Source organism: Ranitomeya imitator, chromosome 5, assembly GCF_032444005.1.
Source record: "Ranitomeya imitator isolate aRanImi1 chromosome 5, aRanImi1.pri, whole genome shotgun sequence".
Classification (NCBI taxonomy): Eukaryota; Metazoa; Chordata; class Amphibia; order Anura; family Dendrobatidae; genus Ranitomeya; species Ranitomeya imitator.
This window is the reverse complement of record NC_091286.1, coordinates 120317143-120339399: the sequence shown is the minus strand read 5'-3', so window position 1 is coordinate 120339399 and position 22257 is coordinate 120317143. Positions and strand designations below refer to the sequence as shown.

Here is a 22257-nt window from a genome sequence, read left to right as displayed (position 1 = left end):
CCTGGTGCAGGGCTACAATTTTGTTTCTGGTGTCCTTTGACAGCTCTTTGGTCTTCACAATAGTGGAGTTTGGAGTCAGACTGTTTGAGGGTGTGCACAGGTGTCTTTTTATACTGATAACAAGTTTAAACAGGTGCCATTACTACAGGTAATGAGTGGAGGAAAGAAGAGACTCTTAAAGAAGAAGTTACAGGTCTGTGAGAGCCAGAAATCTTGATTGTTTGTTTCTGACCAAATACTTATTTTCCACCATAATATGCAAAAAAAATGATAAAAAAACAGACAATGTGATTTTCTGGATTTTTTTTTCTCAGTTTGTCTCCCATAGTTGAGGTCTACCTATGATGTAAATTACAGACGCCTCTCATCTTTTTAAGTGGTGGAACTTGCACTATTGCTGACTGACTAAATACTTTTTTGCCCCACTGTACATCTGTATTTGTACCTACCTTCTCATAGAAACCCAACATGTTGGTTAGACACGACTTATTCTTCATGAATCCATGCTGGTTGTCACTTATTACATTATTCTCTGCAATAAATCTCTGCAGGTCATCTCTTATAATGCCCTCAGAAACTTTGCACACTACTGATGTCAGGCTTACTGGGCAGTAGTTGCCTCTATCCACTTTCTTACCTTTCTTAAATATTGGTACCTCATCAGCCATCCTCTAATCCTGTGGCACAATCCCTGCTACAAGAGAGTCTAAGAATATGAGATACAGTGGTCTGTCAATTATTGAGCTCAGCTCCCTCAGTATCCGTGAATGAATGCCATCTGGGTCAGGGGATTTGTCAATGTTTAAATTGCTCAGAGGTAGGTGTACTTCTTTTTGTGTTAAACTAATTATATCAGGTCGTGAACTTTGTTTTCTGCCTCGTTGAATGATCCCTTTAACAGACAGTTCTTGGTGAACATGGATGAAAAGTACCTGTTTAATATCTCAGCCTATTCTTTGTTCTTTATTACCTTGTGATTGTCGTCTTTTAAGGGGCCAATACCATCTGTTTTTTTCTTTTTCGTATTGATGTATTTATAAAAAATTTGGGAGATTTATTTTAAAGTCATTGGTGATTTGTTTCTCTAGATAACTTTGCCAGCTCGATTTAATTTTTACATTTCTTATTTAGATCTTTGTACTCATGAAATGCTTTTTAAGGATTCTCTGCTTTCAAGATGTTGAATGCCCTTTGTTTTTGTCTTATTAAACTTAGTACTGTTTTATTTATCCATAATGGTTTCTTTTTATTCCTCAACATTTTATTACGAGAAGGTATATATTTCTGCATGATTCTAGTTGTATTTCCTTAAAAATGCCCCATTTATGCTCGGTATCCCAAGTTATCATGACATGGTCTCAGTCAACACGATTAAGCTCTTCCCTTAATTTTGTTGAAATCAGCTTTCCTAAAGTTCCAGGTTTTGGCATTTCTACTTTTGAAAGTTTTGATTGAAAATTACATTGACGCTTTCCATATTATGGTCACTGCTTCCTAAATGTTCCCTGACCTGTAGATCTATAATTGTATTTGGTCTATTTGACAGAACCAGATCCAACAGATTACCTGATTTTTAATTGGTTGCAGCATTTCATCCACTACCTGTTTAGCTACCCTGAATTTTGAGGAGAAAAATAGGAAAAAAGCCTTTTAAATAAAATGGTGGTGCTTCTTATAATCCATGCATCTTATTGCTTAACGGGGATGGTGGCTGCAGTGAAGCTGGGTCCAAGGGTCGCTACTGGAGGAGGCAAGAGTGGGCCATTGCTGCAGACCACAGGCTGGCATGAGATGGTGTTCGGATGTGCGGCGTGCAGCTGCGGGTGTTCGGTGCTACGGCACTCTGTCAACATTTTGTGAAAGCAAAGAGTGTCTGCACTTACATGGTTTCCTATGAGGTGGACTCTGGAAAAATGAATGCCGGGGGCGGAGCAAGCACAGATGGAGATCTCAGCACCAAGATCCCGAAAAATACGGTATATTAGGAGGCTTTCAGCAAACTCTAATTAGCAGGCTTCCATTATTGCCATCTCCATGTATATTTACCCATAGTGACTCTACATTGCTTTGACTTCCCCCAATGTCTTCACTGAGCACAGGTTTTAAGTTGGATTTTACAAAGCTGCACAGCCCTCCACATTTTTTATCTTTCCTGTCCTTTCTAAATGAAGTGTAACTTTCTATGTTTGTTACCCAGACATTTAATATTATGATCACATTTGTTACTGCTACTCAGTTCCCTGCTTTCTTTGGATGTCCCAGTCCCCCATAATTCCTCATTAACCTCTAGTGTCCCACTCCCTTTGTCTACTCTATCTATCCCCTTATTAGTACAACTAAACTGCCACCCCCCAGATCCTAGCAAAGCTCCTCCATCCGTCTTAACATTTTTCCCCCAAGTACAGCTACCATCCCCATTGAGGTGCAACCCTTCTCTACCGTAAAGCTGGTAGCCTACAGAGAAGTCGGCCCAGTTCCCAGGAACCCAAACCCTTCCTTCCTGCACCAATTTCTAAGCCACTTATTTATCTTTCTAAGCTCCCTCCATCTTTCTAATGACGCTCATGGCACTGTCAGTATTTCAATAAATACCACCTTAGAGGTCTTGGCCTTCAGCTTCTCTGCTAGTTCTCTGTTATCATTCTTAAGGACCCTCCACCTCCTTAACAGCTGGGTTTTCCCCAGAGAAGTGACAGACAAGTGAACACCAAGAAGTCAAAACAAGTCCTTTATCAGCTAGTCAGTCCCCAATTCAGCTAAATGTCTTTTTAGACAAACTGGACCCTTGTGTAAAGTATTGAATGACAATCTGGCTTTCAGCAAGGAGACTGGTTATATGTGGAGTCTTGTTGGCAATGTGTCATAGAGCAAAATAATACAAGTTAGGTGTCTACTAGAGCTAAAAACTATCTTGCTAATGCCAACTACTTCAGCTACTGTAGCTACCCTATGAGTTCATGGTGCACCTTTCCATCTCAGACAGTGTTAAACCACAGATGAGCAGCAAAAGGTCTCTACAACACATAAAAAGTCTGATAATGTTGCAAAAGTCTAAAAGCAAACAGATTGGGCAGGTTAATCTTTGCGAAGGACGGATGAATCAAGCTGCATACAAGGTTATCCTGGAAAAACAGTTGATTCCTTCTGCTTAGGCAATGTTCCCCGACTCTGAGGACTAGTTTTTCCAGCAGCACAATGCACCATGCCACAAAGCTAGATCAATCAAGGTGTGGATGAAGGACCACCACATCAAATCCCTGTCATGGCCAGCCCAATCTCCAGACCTGAGCCCCATTGAAAACCTCTGGAATGTAATCAAGAGGAAGATGGATAGTCACAAGCCATCAAACAAAGAAGAACTGCTTACATTTTTGTACCAGGAGTGGCATAAGGTCACCCAAAAGCCGTATGAAAGACTGGTGGAAAGCATGCCAGGACATATGAAATCTACTATATAAAGCTGAATGTGTGTATGTGTGTGTGTGTGTATGTCCGGGATTGGCATCTGCACCGTCGCAGCTACAGCCACAAAATTTTGCACAGTCACACGTCTGGACCCCGACAGCGTCATAGGCTATATTGTGAGGCGAAATTTTAACCCCGCGCGTTCCAATTCACCAAACAATTTTGCCCCTATCTACATAATGGGGAAAAAAGTGAAAGGAAAAGTGTTGGAAGCGTCGCAGCTACAGCAACAAAATTTTGCACAGTCACACGTCTGGACCCTGAGAGCATCATAGGCTACGTTGTGAGGTGAAATTTTAACCCCGCGCTTTCCAATTCACCAAACAATTTTGCCCCTATCTACATAATGGGTAAAAAGTTAAATGAAAAGTGTTGGAGGCGTCACAGCTACAGCCACAAAATTTTGCACAGTCACACGTCTGGACCCTGAGAGCGTCATAGGCTACGTTGTGAGGTGAAATTTTAACCCGCGCTTTCCAATTCACCAAACAATTTTGCCCCTATCTACATAATGGGGAAAAAAGTGAAAGGAAAAGTGTTGGAGGCGTCGCAGCTACAGAAACAAAATTTTGCACAGTCACACGTCTGGACCCTGAGAGCGTCATAGGCTACGTTGTGAGGTGAAATTTTAACCCCGCGCTTTCCAATTCACCAAACTAATTTTCCCCTATCTACATAATGGGGAAAAGTGAAAGGAAAAGTGTTGGAGGCAAATTGACAGCTGCCAGATGTGAACAAGGGGGACTTAAAGAATGAGAGCGATGGCGCCAAAGAGTATATACCGATCAGTTGCTAAGGTGGGGCCCCGACATGAGATACTCACCACACATGGGGATATGAACACACACACAAAATGCGCCACACACTACCACGTGCTTGAACACATATACCACCCTCAGCACACATTTCACCACACATACACCAACCTCGCCACATAAAAGTCGAAACACAAAAGTCGCCGCTCAAAACTCGCCACGCGCAAAACTCGCCACATGCAAAAACTAGGCTCACGCAAAACTCGCCACAAGTGCAAAACTCACCTCATGGAAAACTCGCCACACGCAAAACTTGCACACGCGGAAAAATTACCACATGCACAAAATTTGCAACACATGCAAAAGTTGCCTCACACAAAACTTGCACATACTCAAACGGCACCAGACATAAAACTCACCACGCGCAAAACTCGCCATGCGCAAAACTTGCTGCACACAACTTGCTACACTAACCTGTTACATGCAACTCGACACACAAAAAGTTGCTACACGCATGTTGCCACACAAAACTCATCTCACAAAAGTCGCTATATGCATGTCGCCACACACAACTCAACACACACAACTTGACAAACGAAACTCGCCCTAAAACACACACAAGTCTGGTATTAGCCTTCAAAAATAAAAATCTGATTAATAAGCAGACAAACTACAAGAGCAACAAATGTACCATATAGGAAATACAGCAGCTGTCAGTCACATGACCTGTCTATTATGTGTATGTGTGAGCTAATATATACTGCCAGGGGGAGGGCTTCCTGTTGGCTGGGGATTTATCAGGCTGCCAATTTATCTTACAAATACTGAGGTAAAAATACTGAGCAAATAAAGTGTTAAAGAGGTCTAATACAGGAGATCACACAGGTATATACTATATACAGGGGAGATGACACACAGATATATACTATATACAGGAGAGATAGCACACAGGTATATACTATATAGAGGAGGAGATGACATACAGGTACATACTATATACAGGAGGAGATGACATACAGGTTTATACTAAATACAGGAGGAGATGATACACAGGTATATACTATATACAGGAGCAGATTACCTACAGGTATATACTATATACAGGAGGAGATGACATACATGTATATGCTATATATAGAAGATGACATATAGGTATATACTATATACAGGAGGAGATGACACACAGATATATACTATATACAGGGGAGATGACACACAGGTATATATTATATACAGGATGAGATGACATACAGGTATATACTATATATAGAAGGAGATGACATACAGGTATATACTATATATAGGAGGAGATGACATACAGGTATATACTATATATAGGAGGAGATGACATACAGGTATATACTATATATAGGAGGAGATGACATACAGGTATATACTATATACAGGGGAGATGACACACAGCAGGTATATACTATATACAGGGGAGATGACATACAGGTATATACTATATACAGGAGATGACATACAGGTGTATACTATATATAAGGGAGATGACAAACATGTATATACTGAGGTGAAAATGAGAGGTGTGAGGTGAAAATGAAAAGGTGTGAGTGCAAAATAAGAGGAGTGAGGGAAAATAGTGTAGTGATTGGAAAATGACAGATGTGAGGTCGAAATGACAAGTGTTGGGGGGAATGAGAGGAGTGAGGGAGAAAATGAGAGGTGTGAGGGAGAAAATGAGAGATGTGAGGGGGAAAATGAGAGGCGTGATGGGAAAATAAGAGAAGTGAGGTGCTATAACTAACCACAGATATTTACTATGCCCAGGCAACGCCGGGCTCTTCAGCTAGTCTAATATATAAAGCTGAATGTGTGTGTGTATGTGTGTGTGTGTATGTATGTATGTCCGGGATTGGCATCTGCACCGTCGCAGCTACAGCCACAAAATTTTGCACAGTCACACGTCTGGAACCCGAGAGCGTCATAGGCTATGTTGTGAGGTGAAATTTTAACCCCGTGCGTTCCAATTCACCAAACAATTTTGCCCCTATCTACATAATGAGGAAAAAAGTGAAAGGAAAAGTGTTGGAGGCGTCGCAGCTACAGCCACAAAATTTTGCACAGTCACACGTCTGAACCCCGAGAGCGTCATAGGCTATGTTGTGAGGCGAAATTTTAACCCCGCGCTTTCCAATTCACCAAACAATTTTGCCCCTATCTACATAATGGGGAAAAAGTGAAAGGAAAAGTATTGGAGTCGTCGCAGCTACAGCCACAAAATTTTGCACAGTCACACGTCTGGACCCCGAGATCGTTATAGGCTATGTTGTGAGGTGAAATATTAACCCCGCGCTTTCCAATTCACCAAACAATTTTGCCCCTATCTACATAATAGGGAAAAAGTGAAAGGAAAAGTGTTGGAGGCAAATTGACAGCTGCCAGATGAGAACAAGGGGGACTTAAAGAATGAGAGCGATGGCGCCAAAGAGTATATACCGTACAGTTGCTAAGGTGGGGCCCGGACATGGGATACTCACCACACACAGGGATATGAACACACACAAAATGCGCCACACACTACCACGTGCTTGAACACATATCACCCACAGCACACATTTCACCACACATACACCAACCTCGCCACATAAAAGTCGAAACACAAAAGTCGCCGCTCAAAACTCGCCATGCGCAAAACTCACCACATGCAAAACTAGGCTCACGCAAAACTCGCCACACGTGCAAAACTCACCTCCTGGGAAAACTCGCCACACGCAAAACTTGCACCCGCGGAAAGATTGCCACATGCACAAAAGTTGCAACACATGCAAAAGTTGCCTCACACAAAACTTGTACATACTCAAAAGGCACCACACATAAAACTCGCCACGCGCAAGACTCGCCATGCGCAAAATTTGCTGCACACAACTTGCTACACTAACCTGTCACATGCAACTCGACACACAAAAAGTTGCTACACGCATGTGAAAATAGTGAAATAGGGAAAATAGTGGAGTGATCGGAAAATGACAGATGTGAGGTCGAAATGACAAGTGTTAGGGGGAATGAGAGGAGTGAGGGGGAAAATAAGAGGAGTGAGGGGGAAAATGAGAGGTGTGAGGGAGAAAATGAGAGCTGTGAGAGGGAAAATGAAAGATGTGATGGGGAAAATGAGAGGCGTGATGGGAAAATAAGAGAAGTGAGGTGCTATAACTAACCACAGATATTTACTATGCCCAGGCAACGCCGGGCTCTTCAGCTAGTCTGAAAATAAAAATCTTGGTTATTCCATAAAATATTAATTTCTGAACTCTTCCTGAGTAAAAACATTAGTATTGTTGTTTCTAAATTATTATGAACATGTTTGTTTTGCACTATTTGAGGTCTGCAAGCAATGCATTTTTTTGTTATTTTGACCATTTCTCATTTTCAGAAAATAAATACAAAATTTATTGCTTGGAAATTCAGAGACATGTTTTCATTAGTTTATAGAATAAAAGAATAATCTACATTTTAGTCAAAAATATAACAATATATATATATATACTAGATTGTGGCCCGATTCTAACGCATCGGGTATTCTAGAATATGCATGTCCCCGTAGTATATGAACAATGATGATTCCAGAATTCGCGGCAGACTGTGCCCTTCGCTGATTGGTCGAGGCAACCTTTATGACATCATCGTCGCCATGGCAACCATTATGACATCTACGTCGATACTGTGCTCGTTGCTGATTGGTCGAGGCCTGGCCAATCAGAGACGCGGGATTTCCAGGACAGTCAGACAGAAAAACCCTTAGACAATTATATATATATATATATTTATATATATATATATATATATATATATATATATATATATATATATATATATGTGTATATATATATTTAGTGAGTTTTTATTTATATTCTTCTATGCTTCTTTGCCTATGATGCTAATTTGTATATAACTTTTTGATGACGTAGTTATGACTATACTTCTGGTTTTGGAATACCCTTTTGTATATTTTAGTATTTACATGCATACATACATGTATGACAACTACTATTTAGTTTGCCTTACATTGCGTATTATGCATCTAAGATTGGCATAGACATATGTATTGGTTATTATGGAGTTTAAGTTTACATGTATTGTTCTTTAGCTCTGATGTGCTTTCATGCTTGACGAATTATTTGCTTCTTACTTTCAATGTATTGAAAATGTATTTTAAGATTATCCTTCAATAAATTTTGTGATTTCATTTGGAGTTGTATTGGTCACTTTATTGGTCTCCTCGGGAATTCGGGATCCCTTCTTCTTCAATATCATTCCTAGTTTTGTTTGCACTTTACATTAGTGTCTCATCATTGTTGCATCATTTTGATTTATGCCTTAAGACATAGTACCTGGCTAATGAATTGCCTTGTAGGATTCCTCTATTAGTGTGTAGAAAGTAACAAATTCATGTATATCTCTGATTTCTTAAAATGTCTCTCGACCAAAGCAGCCGCCCTCTGTTATCTGTAGATTTCACTTTTGCACTGTATGTTTGCCATGGCTTATATCAGTGAGTCTGTTGTGGGATCGAGCACACAATACACACTTCCTGCAAGCATTGTTTTATATTTAGAAACTCTAAGTCGGAAACTGGTGATCTAACTTCCAAAGCCAGATGTCGCATGTACAATCCTTGTTACATGTGCCCTTGTGTTGTTTGCGTAAACTGATAAATTGTTGGAATCAGGATCTTTTTTCCTATATCATGCTGCTCTCAGATGACATAGCAAAAACCCCGTGACAGATTCCCTGTAAAAGAAGTTAAACATAGTTTTGACATTGCACAAGTTGTTTTGACATTGCAATTTGAGATTGCCGAATTTACCCCCGAAATGGATTCATGGTGAATAAATTCACACGATCTTCAGAAATAAAAAGTCCCTATTTGACTGGACAATATGTGTATAACACTGTGAGTACGCCTTGGAGTCAATTGAACATGTTTTGAGCTTTGAAATGCAAGCACACATGCAGCATATTTGACAATTGCGGTTTCAGACTTTTTAGGCTATGTAAATTGTAGAAATGGTCTAAAAATTATCTATTTTGGGGAATGCAGATGCATGCATTGTTGTTTACAGATGATATAAATGGAAGAAGCCATAGCATATTCACACAGTTGGATGCAACAATTGCACCTGTTTGGGAGGGTATAAAGAGCTTTTCATTTTGCTAAATAAAGAAGCCATGGCTTTTTTATAAGTCATCCAAAAATTATCCCTTTAATATGTAGACAAAATATGTGTATTGTGCAGTTTTGAGTGTGAAGAAGTTATGAAATTTCAATCACAATTAAAAAAGAATATTACTTTTTGTGGTTTGCAACTGACTTTCTAATCACAAAATCATTAGCAATTACAAAGGTGTGTTATTAAGCTGTCCAAAATGTATCCTCTTGTTTCTGGAGGCAACTTCTGTGCTTGTTATCAGGCCAAAATCACCAGGGTATGTGAACTTTTGATCAGGGTCATTTGGATGTTTTGGGTTGTCATTATGATTTTAAAAGAGAAAACACAGAAGTTTGACAATAAATGGTTTCACCCAACCATTAACCACGAGTGGAGAAAAAGTTTTGGTGTTATCATTCATATTCTCTGAAAAAAGGCCAAGAAAGCAAAAATTCTGCCGTGGTATGTAAACTTTTGAGCACAACTGTACATCACATATGATACACCGAGACTGCTGTATACATCCCATAGGGTACATTAAGTTTGCTGTAGATATCACATAGAATATGCTGAAATTTCTGTATAAATCATATAGGATACACTGAGACTGCTGTATATACACCACATAGTATGCACTGAAACTGCTTTATATTCTTTACAATGCTTTATATTGGATACACTAAGACTATGCTGTATATATATCACACAGGATACACTGAGAATGAGGTATAAACATCAAATAGGATACACTGAAACTGCTATATGTAGTCAAATTGGACTCACTGAGATGCTGCTGTATACATCACACAGGATATACTGAGACTGCTGATTATATTACACAGACAACATCTGCTGTAAGGAAGTAAATAAATTGTATTAGTACATATAAATAACACAGGGTTCTTAGTTAACAATATTTTTGTAAAATCCGTCCCACCACGACAAATTGTACCCCAATTGGGATGGTCCTATCCTCTAGTATTAAAACCTCACCTTGTGTCTGGCGACCTCAATGTAGATGGGGCAGAAGCAGGGCCGCGGTCCAACTGTTCGGACTCTTGGTCATGGGAAGTTACAGTATATTCATTGAATACCTTGCTCAAAAAAATTGGCCATGCCCCTGTTTGTACAAAGTACATTTAGCTATTGCAAAACTAAAGAAATGAGCCACATGTATACACAAGTTAGTATACTCTACATGGGACATATGCAAATTGTTCTTCATCTTCTTTCTTTGGTTTTGCTTTACATTATACAGGTACACTGAGACTTTGCTGTATGTATCACATAAGATACACAGAGACCGCTGTATATACATCATATAAGATACCGAGAGACTGCTGTATGTACATCACATAGGAGACACTGTGACTGCTGTACATATATCACAGAGGATACACTGAGACTGCTGTACACATCACATAGGATATGCTGAGACTGCTGTATTCATCACACTGGGATGGTTCTATATATCACATAGGATACACTGCAGTGGTGTGCTATATTGAGTGTTGCTTGCATGTTTGCGTATTCTGCAGAAAAAATAAAAGGGATGGCGGCTGGAAAAAGGGGAAGAATAGGCAGTTAAGTATTGTAGCCCACAACTTGTCTTGTCTGCCCAAGGGCAAAATCAAATTGTATCATATACCATATACGGCCCATGGGACAGAAATTCCCCATCCCTGTTCTATGCGCACAGGACGATTGTATCATCTATTGATCTGTATGCATAGAATTATGATGACTTAGTCTAAAAAGGCCATTAATGCCGGCCAATCAGCTTGTATATAGCCGAATAGCGATCGTTTAAAGTCTGTGGTTGGCTTGTTTATATAGGTCCCTATGGGTCACTCACTGTCAGTGAATGCACAGTAAATAACAAGATCGATATCAGTATATTTTTATGTGCTGCTAGGAAGACAATATTTTAGGTATGGACTTCATATGATGAAACAACACTTGATCTATGGCTCGTCTTTCAAAAACTTTCAATACTAATATATCGATCCATAACAAAATTTATTTTGTTCTATCTGGGATAGATGGCTTACACAATGCTGGGAAATGTTGTTGAAATTATTATTATTATTATTATTATTATTATTATTAATATTCATTTCCAATTGCCCTTTTGGATTGGGCTACGATGTACGGTATATTTGGGGTTAGTATTCGGTAAAATAGCTATTATGATGTGTATGTGATATCAGCTTGCTATTGTGATTTTAACTTTCTCTATTAAATATTAAGACAGTCATTATCTAAATTACCATATCAACAAAAATGTATGTCTCATGTATTTTTGTAGTAAGGTGATGTGGTCAGAGGGACACATTGAAATGGAGGCACCACAGTAAGATCATTGTTAATTGTTTATTGATTCCGGCATTTTGTGGTGACAGTCTGTGTTGTCACTATTGTTTTCAGCCCATCTTATGACTGGATGCGAAGAGTCACACAGAGGAAAAAAACATCAAAGAAGGGAAAGGTTTGCCTTCTGTTCGACCATCTGGAGCCTGTGGAACTGGCGGAGCACCTAACATTTCTTGAATATAAAGCGTTCAGAAGAATATCTGTAAGGATAGATGTTGTTTTATATGCATTAAAAAAGCAGAAATCATCAAACTCGATTTTCTTTCCAAATAATAGATACTAATCCCCTAATAATTGTAATACTCCCTATAAAGGGCCAAACAAGCACAACTACCATGACTGCCGGCACTCTTTACAATACGGGACCCATCTGTTTACATAGACTTTATTCTGCTCCATGAGTTTTGTGTTTGATAATGTTACCGAATTTACTATGGGAAATTGCTTTTCATTTCATATCTTTGAGAGGTAGCATAATAACCTAAATATTAAAGCCTGATAAGCCTAGTCATCCATAATTATTACTGTATACAGAGTGTCAGACTAGGCTGCCCAGTGTCCACCAATATCATTGGCACTGGTGGGCCCACTATTAATTTACTTGCAAAATTACATCACTCATTCACAAATTTACCTATGCTTCTATATAGTAATAAACATAACGGTTTGTTACATGAATGATGAGATGCTATGCTATCTTTGTACACAGTGAATTAAGCGTATTTTGCCAACTACTGCTCATGTAATGGGACCTGTACAGGGCCCACCTGGGAATTTACCTGTCCTCCTGTGGGTCAGTCCAAGCCTGAATATTAAATATAATCTATATGATTGATTTGTGGCTTATGCACTCATAATAAATAGGACAATTATTAAAGAAGATTTCAATTAGAAAATATAAAAATATTGATTGATATTCTTGAATTCAGTTTTCAGGAGCTGTCAATTAACTCTCATTTTGTCAGATTATTCTCCCAATAAAAACGTGACACTTTTACCATTACATTTTGAGAAGTTTCTTAAAAAGTGACAAGATGTGATAGATGCACTTTCTCTTGTCAATTTAAAAAAAAGTCTCATTAAATACATACATGATAAATATATCAAATGCAAAATACAATGCCCAATATGTTAACAATCCTGGGAGTACAAGTCCAATAAAAATAATAGCCCAACCTGTAACAACTCATCATCTATAGTAGGATGGCATGGTACAGGGCCTACACAGTAGTAGTAACGGGTGACCAGTCAACATATTAATTTCAGCTTACAGATTTGCCGATGCCTTGGTTGTGCATTTTTTTTGTTTTTTAAAAAAAATGTAGGTTCCGTTTACACTTGTGTTCCACGACATTATGTTTTAGGGGCAATTAAATGGAATTCATGTTGAAATATATGATATAACTGATATAGACAAAAGCAGAGGGATCCCATTGATTATTATCTGGTCCATCTGGGTTTTTGTGTCAGCTTTAACACCGGAAAAAAAATATTCTGTATAATGTCCCCTTTTCCATTACAATACCTGCTCTAATTTTTTTTTTAAAAAATCCAGATGGACCTAATAATAGCTATTTGAGCATTTTCTACTTCAATTTCCATCAATTATGAAATTAATCCATTTTGGGCAAGAATTCTGTTTGCTTGTCCCTAGTACAGATCAGACAAAGAAATTCCTGAACGCAAGTGTGGTCAACAAGGCAATTTCTCTTGCCGGTCTTGATGATGGGGTGTGTTGGAGCAGGTGCTCCTAATTCGCTTTTTAACGAATCAGATGAGGTGTGCACTGCCGGCGTAAGATTTGCAGCGTATCGGTGGTTTCCATACCCCATCATACCCCATCCCACCCCAGCTTCGACAACTTCACATTTTTTTAGAACCTCCTGTTTGTGTAGAAAAATGCGTCTTTTTTATGTTTTTTTCACCAGAAATCAGGCACAAAAATTTTGAAGAATTGCTCCCAAGCCGTTTCATTTCATATATTACACAGACTAAATTGTATCTGTATACTTTTGTTGTTCACCAGTTTACAGACTACCAAAGCTATGTAATCCATGGAAGTTTAGTAGATAACCCAACTTTGGAGAGATCTATCGCTTTATTTAATGGAATCTCAAAGTGGGTTCAGCTTATGGTTCTAAGTAAGCCAAGCCCACAGCAAAGAGCAGAAGTCATTACAAAGTACATCAATGTGGCTGAGGTAAAATTTATTTTCTTACATTTATATATATTCTGCTATGAGGGTATCTTGATACTAGACATAATCACCATGTGATACGGCTGATTTAAATGGGAAAGTCACCCATGAAGCAATGAATTATCAAGCAGTTGAGTTGGCAGCTGAGTCCGGCTGAAGTGCCCCATGTCTGCCATCTTGAGACTCCTATGAAGCCCAGCCACTGGCTGGTCTTCATTGGAGACCTCCATCTTCATTGTTTTTAGATCTTTTAGTCCGAGGTTTCTATGGTTACTGAAGTACAATTATAAGCATTATATAGGTAGTTACACTTTTATTGACAAAGACATCACGTTTATGCAGAGACTTAATATTTAAAGAGTTGAACCATAAACCTTAAATAATAATTTAAGACTACTGCAATTTGCCCTTGCTGGATATTGGCCTTTGGGCAAAATCCTGACTGATGGCAACACATTCTTGTCTAACCAGTTCTTGGAGATTATCACAATTTCTGTGTTTTTGCTTGTCCACCTGCTTTTTGCTGATTTACCACAGCTGCTCAATGAGATTATGATCTGGAGGGTTCCCCATCCATGAACTCAAAATTTCAAAGTTTTGTTAACCGTCCACTTAGTTATCACTAAAATAAACTTCTGGCTAAAGCATCTAAAAACAATGAAGCAGCAAACTTTCTGAGAATCAAAATTTAAGTCAGTCACAAAACGTTTGGCAATGAATGTATGTACTGCAATACTGATATATACTGAAGTATATAGAACAAACAATTGCAGGTTCAAGTCACCTAAGAGGACATAATTATATAGTAAAAAAAAAAAGAAAGTTTTTCAAAGTATAAAAAATAACAAATATAAAATTCAAATCACCTTCCTTTTAAATATAGAAAGAAATAAAAAATTAAAAGTACAGTTAGGGCCAGAAATATTTGGACAGTGACACAATTTTCGCGAGTTGGGCTCTGCATGCCACCACATTGGATTTGAAATGAAACCTCTAAAACAGAATTCAAGTGCAGATTGTAACGTTTAATTTGAAGGGTTGAACAAAAATATCTGATAGAAAATGTAGGAATTGTACACATTTCTTTACAAACACTCCACATTTTAGGAGGTCAAAAGTAACTGGACAAATAAACATAACCCAAACAAAATATTTTTATTTTCAATATTTTGTTGCAAATCCTTTGGAGGCAATCACTGCCTTAAGTCTGGAACCCATGGACATCACCAAACGCTGGGTTTCCTCCTTCTTAATGCTTTGCCAGGCCTTTACAGCCGCAGCCTTCAGGTCTTGCTTGTTTGTGGGTCTTTCCGTCTTAAGTCTGGATTTGAGCAAGTGAAATGCATGCTCAATTGGGTTTAGATCTGGAGATTGACTTGGCCATTGCAGAATGTTCCACTTTTTGGCACTCATGAATTCCTGGGTAGCTTTGGCTGTATGCTTGGGGTCATTGTCCATCTGTACTATGAAGCGCCGTCCAATCAACTTTGCAGCATTTGGCTGAATCTGGGCTGAAAGTATATCCCGGTACACTTCAGAATTCATCCGGCTACTCTTGTCTGCTCTTATGTCATCAATAAACACAAGTGACCCAGTGCCATTGAAAGCCATGCATGCCCATGCCATCACGTTGCCTCCACCATGTTTTACAGAGGATGTGGTGTGCCTTGGATCATGTGCCGTTCCCTTTCTTCTCCAAACTTTTTTCTTCCCATCATTCTGGTACAGGTTGATCTTTGTCTCATCTGTCCATAGAATACTTTTCCAGAACTGAGCTGGCTTCTTGAGGTGTTTTTCTGCAAATTTAACTCTGGCCTGTCTATTTTTGGTATTGATGAATGGTTTGCATCTAGATGTGAACTCTTTGTATTTACTGTCATGGAGTCTTCTCTTTACTGTTGACTTAGAGACAGATACACCTACTTCACTGAGAGTGTTCTGGACTTCAGTTGATGTTGTGAATGGGTTCTTCTTCACCAAATTAAGTATGCGGCGATCATCCACCACTGTTGTCATCCGTGGACGCCCAGGCCTTTTTGAGTTCCCAAGCTCACCAGTCAATTCCTTTTTTCTCAGAATGTACCCAACTGTTGATTTTGCTACTCCAAGCATGTCTGCTATCTCTCTGATGGATTTTTTCTTTTTTTTCAGCCTCAGGATGTTCTGCTTCACCTCAATTGAGAGTTCCTTTGACCGCATGTTGTCTGCTCACAGCAACAGCTTCCAAATGCAAAACCACACACCTGGAATCCACCCCTGACCTTTTAACTACTTCATTGCTTACAGGTTAACGAGGGAGACGCCTTCAGAGTTAATTGCAGCCCTTAGAGTCCATTGTCCAATTACTTTTGGTCCCTTGAAAAAGAGGACGCTATGCATTACAGAGCTATGATTCCTAAACCCTTTCTCCGATTTGGATGTGGAAATTATCATATTGCAGCTGGGAGTGTGCACTTTCAGCCCATATTATATATATAATTGTATTTCTGAACATGTTTTTGTAAACAGCTAAAATAATAAAACTTGTGTCACTGTCCAAATATTTCTGGCCCTAACTGTAAATAAAATATATATTACATATTTGGTAACACTATGTCTGTAAAAATACAATCTATGAAAATACAAAATCAATTAATCAGTACAAGTGTAATGCCAGAATTTTTTTTGCAAGAACACCTTTCTGAAATATCAGTAAAAAGCAATCAAAATGTTTTATGTACCCAAAATTGGTGTGAATTAATCCCTTACACCCCGGTTTAACTTTCGGTTTTGCGTTTTCATTTTTCGCTCCCCTCCTTCCCAGAACCATAACTTTTTTATTTTTCTGTCAATATGGCCGTGTGAGGGCTTATTTTTTGCGGGGAGAGTTGTCCTTTTGAACGACATCATTGGTTTTGCCATGTCGTGTACTAGAAAACAGGAAAAAAATTCCAAGTGCGGTGAAATTGCAAAAAAAGTCCAGTCTCACACTTGTTTTTTGTTTTGCTTTTTTGCTAGGTTCACTAAATGCTAAAACTGACCTGACATTATGATTCTCCAGGTCATTAGGAGTTCATAGACATCAAACTTGTTATTTTTTATTTACGGTAAATGGTGAACAAAATTTCCAAACTTTGCTAAAAAAAAAGTGCACTTTTCCGATACCCGTAGCGTCTCCATTTTTGTGATTAGGGGTTGGGGCAGGGCTTATTTTTTGTGGACCAAGCTGACATTTTTAATGACACCATTTTGGTGCAGATACGTTCTTTTGATTGGCCGTTATTGCATTTTAATGCAATGTCATGGCGACCAAAAAAACTTAATTCTGGCATTTAGAATTTTTTTCTAGCTACGCCGTTTAGCGATCAGGTTAATCCTTTTTTTATTGCTAGATCAGGTGATTCTGAACGCGATGATACCAAATATGTGTATGTTTTTTTTTATTGTTTATTTTGAATGTGGCGAAAGGGGGGGTGATTTGAACTTTTATATTTTTTTATATTTTTCATATTTTTAAAAACTTTTTTTTACTTTTGCCATGCTTCAGAAGCCTTCATGGGAGGCTAGAAGCTGGCACAGCTTGATTGGCTCTGCTACATAGGGGCGATGCTCAGATCGCTCCTATGTAGCAGAATTACAGCATTGCTATGAGCGCCGACCACAGGACAGGTTTCCTTTAAGTTATGGACATCTATAGTTTGATTTATTTGCCTGTGTGGATTGGATGGGTTGTCATTGACATATGGTGAGAATTTCATGTCGATAGCACTTTTAGAAATATATTTACTTAAAAAATTGGTGACATGTTCAAAACTTATTTCACCCTCTGTATATTTTTAAATTGAATTAAATGGGTCTGCTTTTATCCTTGCTTCAATGTTGTTTTGGCAATATGTACATCTAGAGGGGGATTTTTGTCAATTGGGTTTCCTGTTTTTATTGTAATACTAAACCATCATATGTAAAGTTTTTAAAGTTTCGAATTCTAATGGCAATGCATCAATGAAAATAGAGTGCTATAGTAGCAAAAAACTACCAAGGGATTGTATAGTGCATGTAATCTCAGGTACTAGTTTATCCCTCCGTCACATACAATATTCGGACTAACGAGTTCACATACAATGTGCCTGTCAGGCGCCTGCTGGAAAAATACCTATAATATCTAATGTTTGCAATTTCAGTGCTCTAAAAGTGATCAGTGACCTTCATAGGGATGTAATAAAAGAGACTACACATAATCAGTTGCAAAAAAAAACATTTACTTAACATAAAACTAATAACTATGAAATACAAACTTTTCAAAACTCCCGCCCAATAGTCCCCAGTTCGACTCTCTCAAAAAAATGTACAAAGAAAATTTTTGAACACAAACTTAATTTTAAGGTACCTTAAGTACTATTAAAAACATATTCAATCAGAAGTAGATGCTGAGGTTTCCCCAGAAAAGTCACACTTGCAGAGCAAATAGCAAGAATTACACACCATTTTTGCATGTGTCAGGCAAATTGCTTTATGACATTTGAGACATTCATAATTTGAAAGCCTTCTGGTTCCGCTTTCCGTTTGGCAGGTGGTGCATCTCCTTCTTTTGTGAGGTGGTGCAGATGGTGACTTTTCACCATCATCTTCTGGGCGGAACCTTTTGAGCTGAACTTGAAGGCGAGAGGGGACACCGATTGTTTTCACGCTTCTCCTGCGTAGCTCTCCAAGTACTAGTTCATGGGCCAATTTTTTCAGATACAATCATCTACGGAGTGGTTCAAGCTTGTTTTCAAGATCCCTGTCACCACTGTCACCATCTTGCTCTGTTTCAGAATCCAGGACACATTCTTCCACCTCATCATGAGAATCAATCTCACTTTCCTCTCCTAAATCCTCATTCAGTGTGAGGTCTCTATCATCTAACAGCATGTTTGTTACTTCCTCAACATCAAGTTGTTTGGATAAATTGTACATTTTCCTCTCCATTTCAGCAGATAATCTGAAGCAAGAGAAGGAATATGTTAGGGAACTACTGTATATGCCTGAGCAGCACACTTTCTTTTATAAAATCTCCCTTATTTCTATGAAATATCCTCACATTTTGTGCTATACATTCATAAAACAAGCTAAATAAACTATTGTGATGAATAAAAACATAAAATACCAACCTTACTGAATGTGACGTATTCACATACAATGAGCCTGAGAGATCTGTGCAGCTATATCCTCTCCCCTGAAGCTCTGAAATCCAACTGTGATATCAGGTTTCACAGACCTTCAAGAGACAGGAGACTACCTGGAGGGAGGGGGTTTCCTCACAATCTGGTGAGGAAGGAGAAATGAAAGTAAAAGAGAAGCGCCTGTCAGATCAGTTGTATGTGACGGAGGGTTATTTTTCATTTCTTTTATTTTACTGCAGAAATTACTGGATCTCCAGAACTTCAACACACTGATGTCTGTGGTTGGTGGATTAAGCCATAGCTCTATATCTCGCCTTAAGGATACTCATGCACACCTCAGTTCTGATGTTACAAAGGTATATACATAGATATATATTCTGAAATCTGCAATGACATAGAAAATATTTTAACATTGAATATGAAATTTTCACTATTTATTTTAATTGTTTTCACTGTGTGTCCTCATCACAAATACTTTTTGGAGGGTGGTTCCTTTATGGGTTGCCACCTAATTGGTCAAGGACGGGAGTTTGCAGCCCTTCTGCTTGATCCTGGCTCTTCTCCAATAAGGGAGGACAATGTACACTGGCTCTCTCTCTTTTGCCCACAACTAGCTCTGCCTAAACTTTGGCAATGAAGGGTGTCCATCAATCCCTGACAATGTGCCTTTCTGGAACCGAGGAATTCGGAAAGGTCTATTGGTCTTCTCCTTTTGGTGCAGAGAGCGATAGACCACATCCTTGTGCACTTTTTATGGCACCATTCACTTTTTTAAGTGCACTTGGGTCAAGAGCATAATCTTGAAACTCAGACTGTTAAAAATATAATAAAGGGTCACGCATTGACTTTCTACAGGAGAAGAACTATTATGTGTAATATGGCAGGCTGTATCACGGATTTGGCACTATAAAATGTATCTTGGCAACATCAAATGATGAGATATTGGGTGCCTAGGCAAATTATATGGACCTGTAGGAACTCCACAAGCTGTCATTCAACTGTGTATTATAATTATATTATAAAATGAAGAACATTAATAAAAATGCACCTGCAACTGGGCTACTTTGATTATACCCATGTAAGTTTTCTTAGAAGCGGGATGCTCAACAAGGCTTGAGGAAATGCTGTATACTTTTTCTTATAGTTTGTGAAATCAAATGATAAGACACATTTCACGTTCAATAGAATAAGTGAAAAACCCAGTCTGGTTTATCAATAAAGTATTTTCTCACTTGTCTTGCAGGTGTGGAATGAAATGACTGAGCTGGTCTCATCAAATGGAAACTACTGTAATTATCGAAAAGCCTTTGCAGAGTGTGAAGGATTCAAGATTCCCATCCTAGGTGTTCATTTAAAAGACTTAATAGCCGTGCATGTTATTTTCCCTGACTGGATTGATGACAACAAAGTAAATACAGTGAAAATGCAGCAGTTATATGTCACCCTCAATGAACTGGTTTCACTGCAGAGTGCCTCACATCATCTAGAAACCAGTATGGATTTAATTAACCTTCTAACAGTATGTATTTTATTCAGCATTGTTACATTATGTCCATTTAGCAAGCCAAATATAGTAGTAGTAACCCCTGCCAAAAGGTTTAGACTTAAAGGGAACCTGTCGGCAGGATTGTGCTCAGTAAACTACAGACAGTGTCAGGTCGGCCTTCTTATACTGATTAAAATGATTTTTTCTTTATTTTCAGTTTTCAGTTAATGATATGCTCGTGCTTCTGGCCGGCCTGTGCGGAGGGTCTTTTTTTGGACTCTGTTCTCAACTCATAACAGGTCACTCAAGCGCCTTTTTCCTGCATAAAAATTTTTTTTCCCTCCAATAACATGGTGCCGGTGGCGGCGCTTGTGCAGTATCATCTATCGGCAAGTGATAAATGCTACTGCGCATATGCCAACGCCAGCGTTATTTTGCTGTAGTTGCATTTTTTTTACAAAGACCACACCATGAACTGCGTAAGTGCAGTATTTAAAATAGGAGGCGGGCCACTGAAGGTTCAGTCATCTGTCATTTAACCCCATAAGTATGAATATAAGAACAGAGCACCAAATAAAGACCTGCCCGCAGGCTGCCCTGGAGCACGAGAATCTCAGTATAACGGCGCCAACTTGACAATGCCACTACCAAAATTCTGATGACAGGTTCACTTCAAAGGGAATCTGTCACCATGAAAATGTAGTTCAGTCTGTAGGCACCATGTTGTAGAGCTAGAGCAGGGGGAGCCGAAGAGAATGATATATTGCTTTAAGAGAAAAGATTCAGTACAATCTGTGTTTGCATCATTTAATCATCTGCTCTTTGTGGGGTTTTGGGTGCAGTGGGCGGTCTTATCAGTGACTGACAGCTATCTCCGTATGCACACTTATAATAGGAATGCTGTCCATCACTGATAGGATGCCCACTGGGCCCAAAATCCCGCAAAGCGCAGATGAGTAAATGATTAAAACACAGGTTATACTGAATCTTTTCTCACTAAAGATTATATCAAATTACTCAGCTCTCCCCGCTCTATAAGTTGGTTCCTGCAGATTGAACCGCATTTTCATGTTGACAGGTTCCCTTTAAAGTGAACCTGTAAGCTGAATCATACTACCCAAACCACTAGCAGCATAAATCAGAGCCTGAGGCAGCCAAGTATATTTTTCTTTGAAATGCTCCTGCGTTTATATGGTTAAAAGATCTGGTCATGGACAATATCCAGAGACGAGACTACTCCAGTACCACCTCAGGCCGGCCTCTCTCCAGAACCACACAGGTGATTAGCAGGTTTCTGCTATAGAGGAAAACCTATCAATCACCTCTAGCAGCGCTGGCACCGGACTTGTCTCTGTCTATGTTCCTTAGCCAGATCGTCTGTGTTTTCTCTGGACTGCTCCAGCATGCAGTCCTGCAATCAGTCAGTCACTGATTCATGCTAGTGTGCTTTGGTCAGCAGAAATCAGCTGATAGGTTTTCCTTAAAGGCAATCTTTCAGTGAGATCAACCTCCCAAGCCACCTATATAGGCATGTAGATGTTTGAAATTTCATCTTTATATCTTCTAATAGTTAACGCTTTCATGTACATGAAAATAATGCATGTTAAGTGCTATGTACACGATAGAGCACTTAACGAGCCTTTGCCACCTGAGGTTGTTTCCCAACACA

The 22257-nt window shown here is 38.9% G+C and overlaps 1 protein-coding gene across 1 annotated transcript in view; it reads left to right on the top strand.

The window, feature by feature from the left end:
* The window catches only part of RASGRP3 (RAS guanyl releasing protein 3), a 168886-nt gene that overhangs the window by 58351 nt on the left and 88278 nt on the right, over positions 1-22257 (top strand). The window contains exons 6-9 of the mRNA XM_069769109.1: positions 11819-11966; positions 13791-13964; positions 19342-19458; positions 20346-20621. Coding sequence (XP_069625210.1) covers positions 11819-11966; positions 13791-13964; positions 19342-19458; positions 20346-20621 — 715 coding nt within the window. The remainder of the gene's footprint in view (positions 1-11818; positions 11967-13790; positions 13965-19341; positions 19459-20345; positions 20622-22257) is intronic.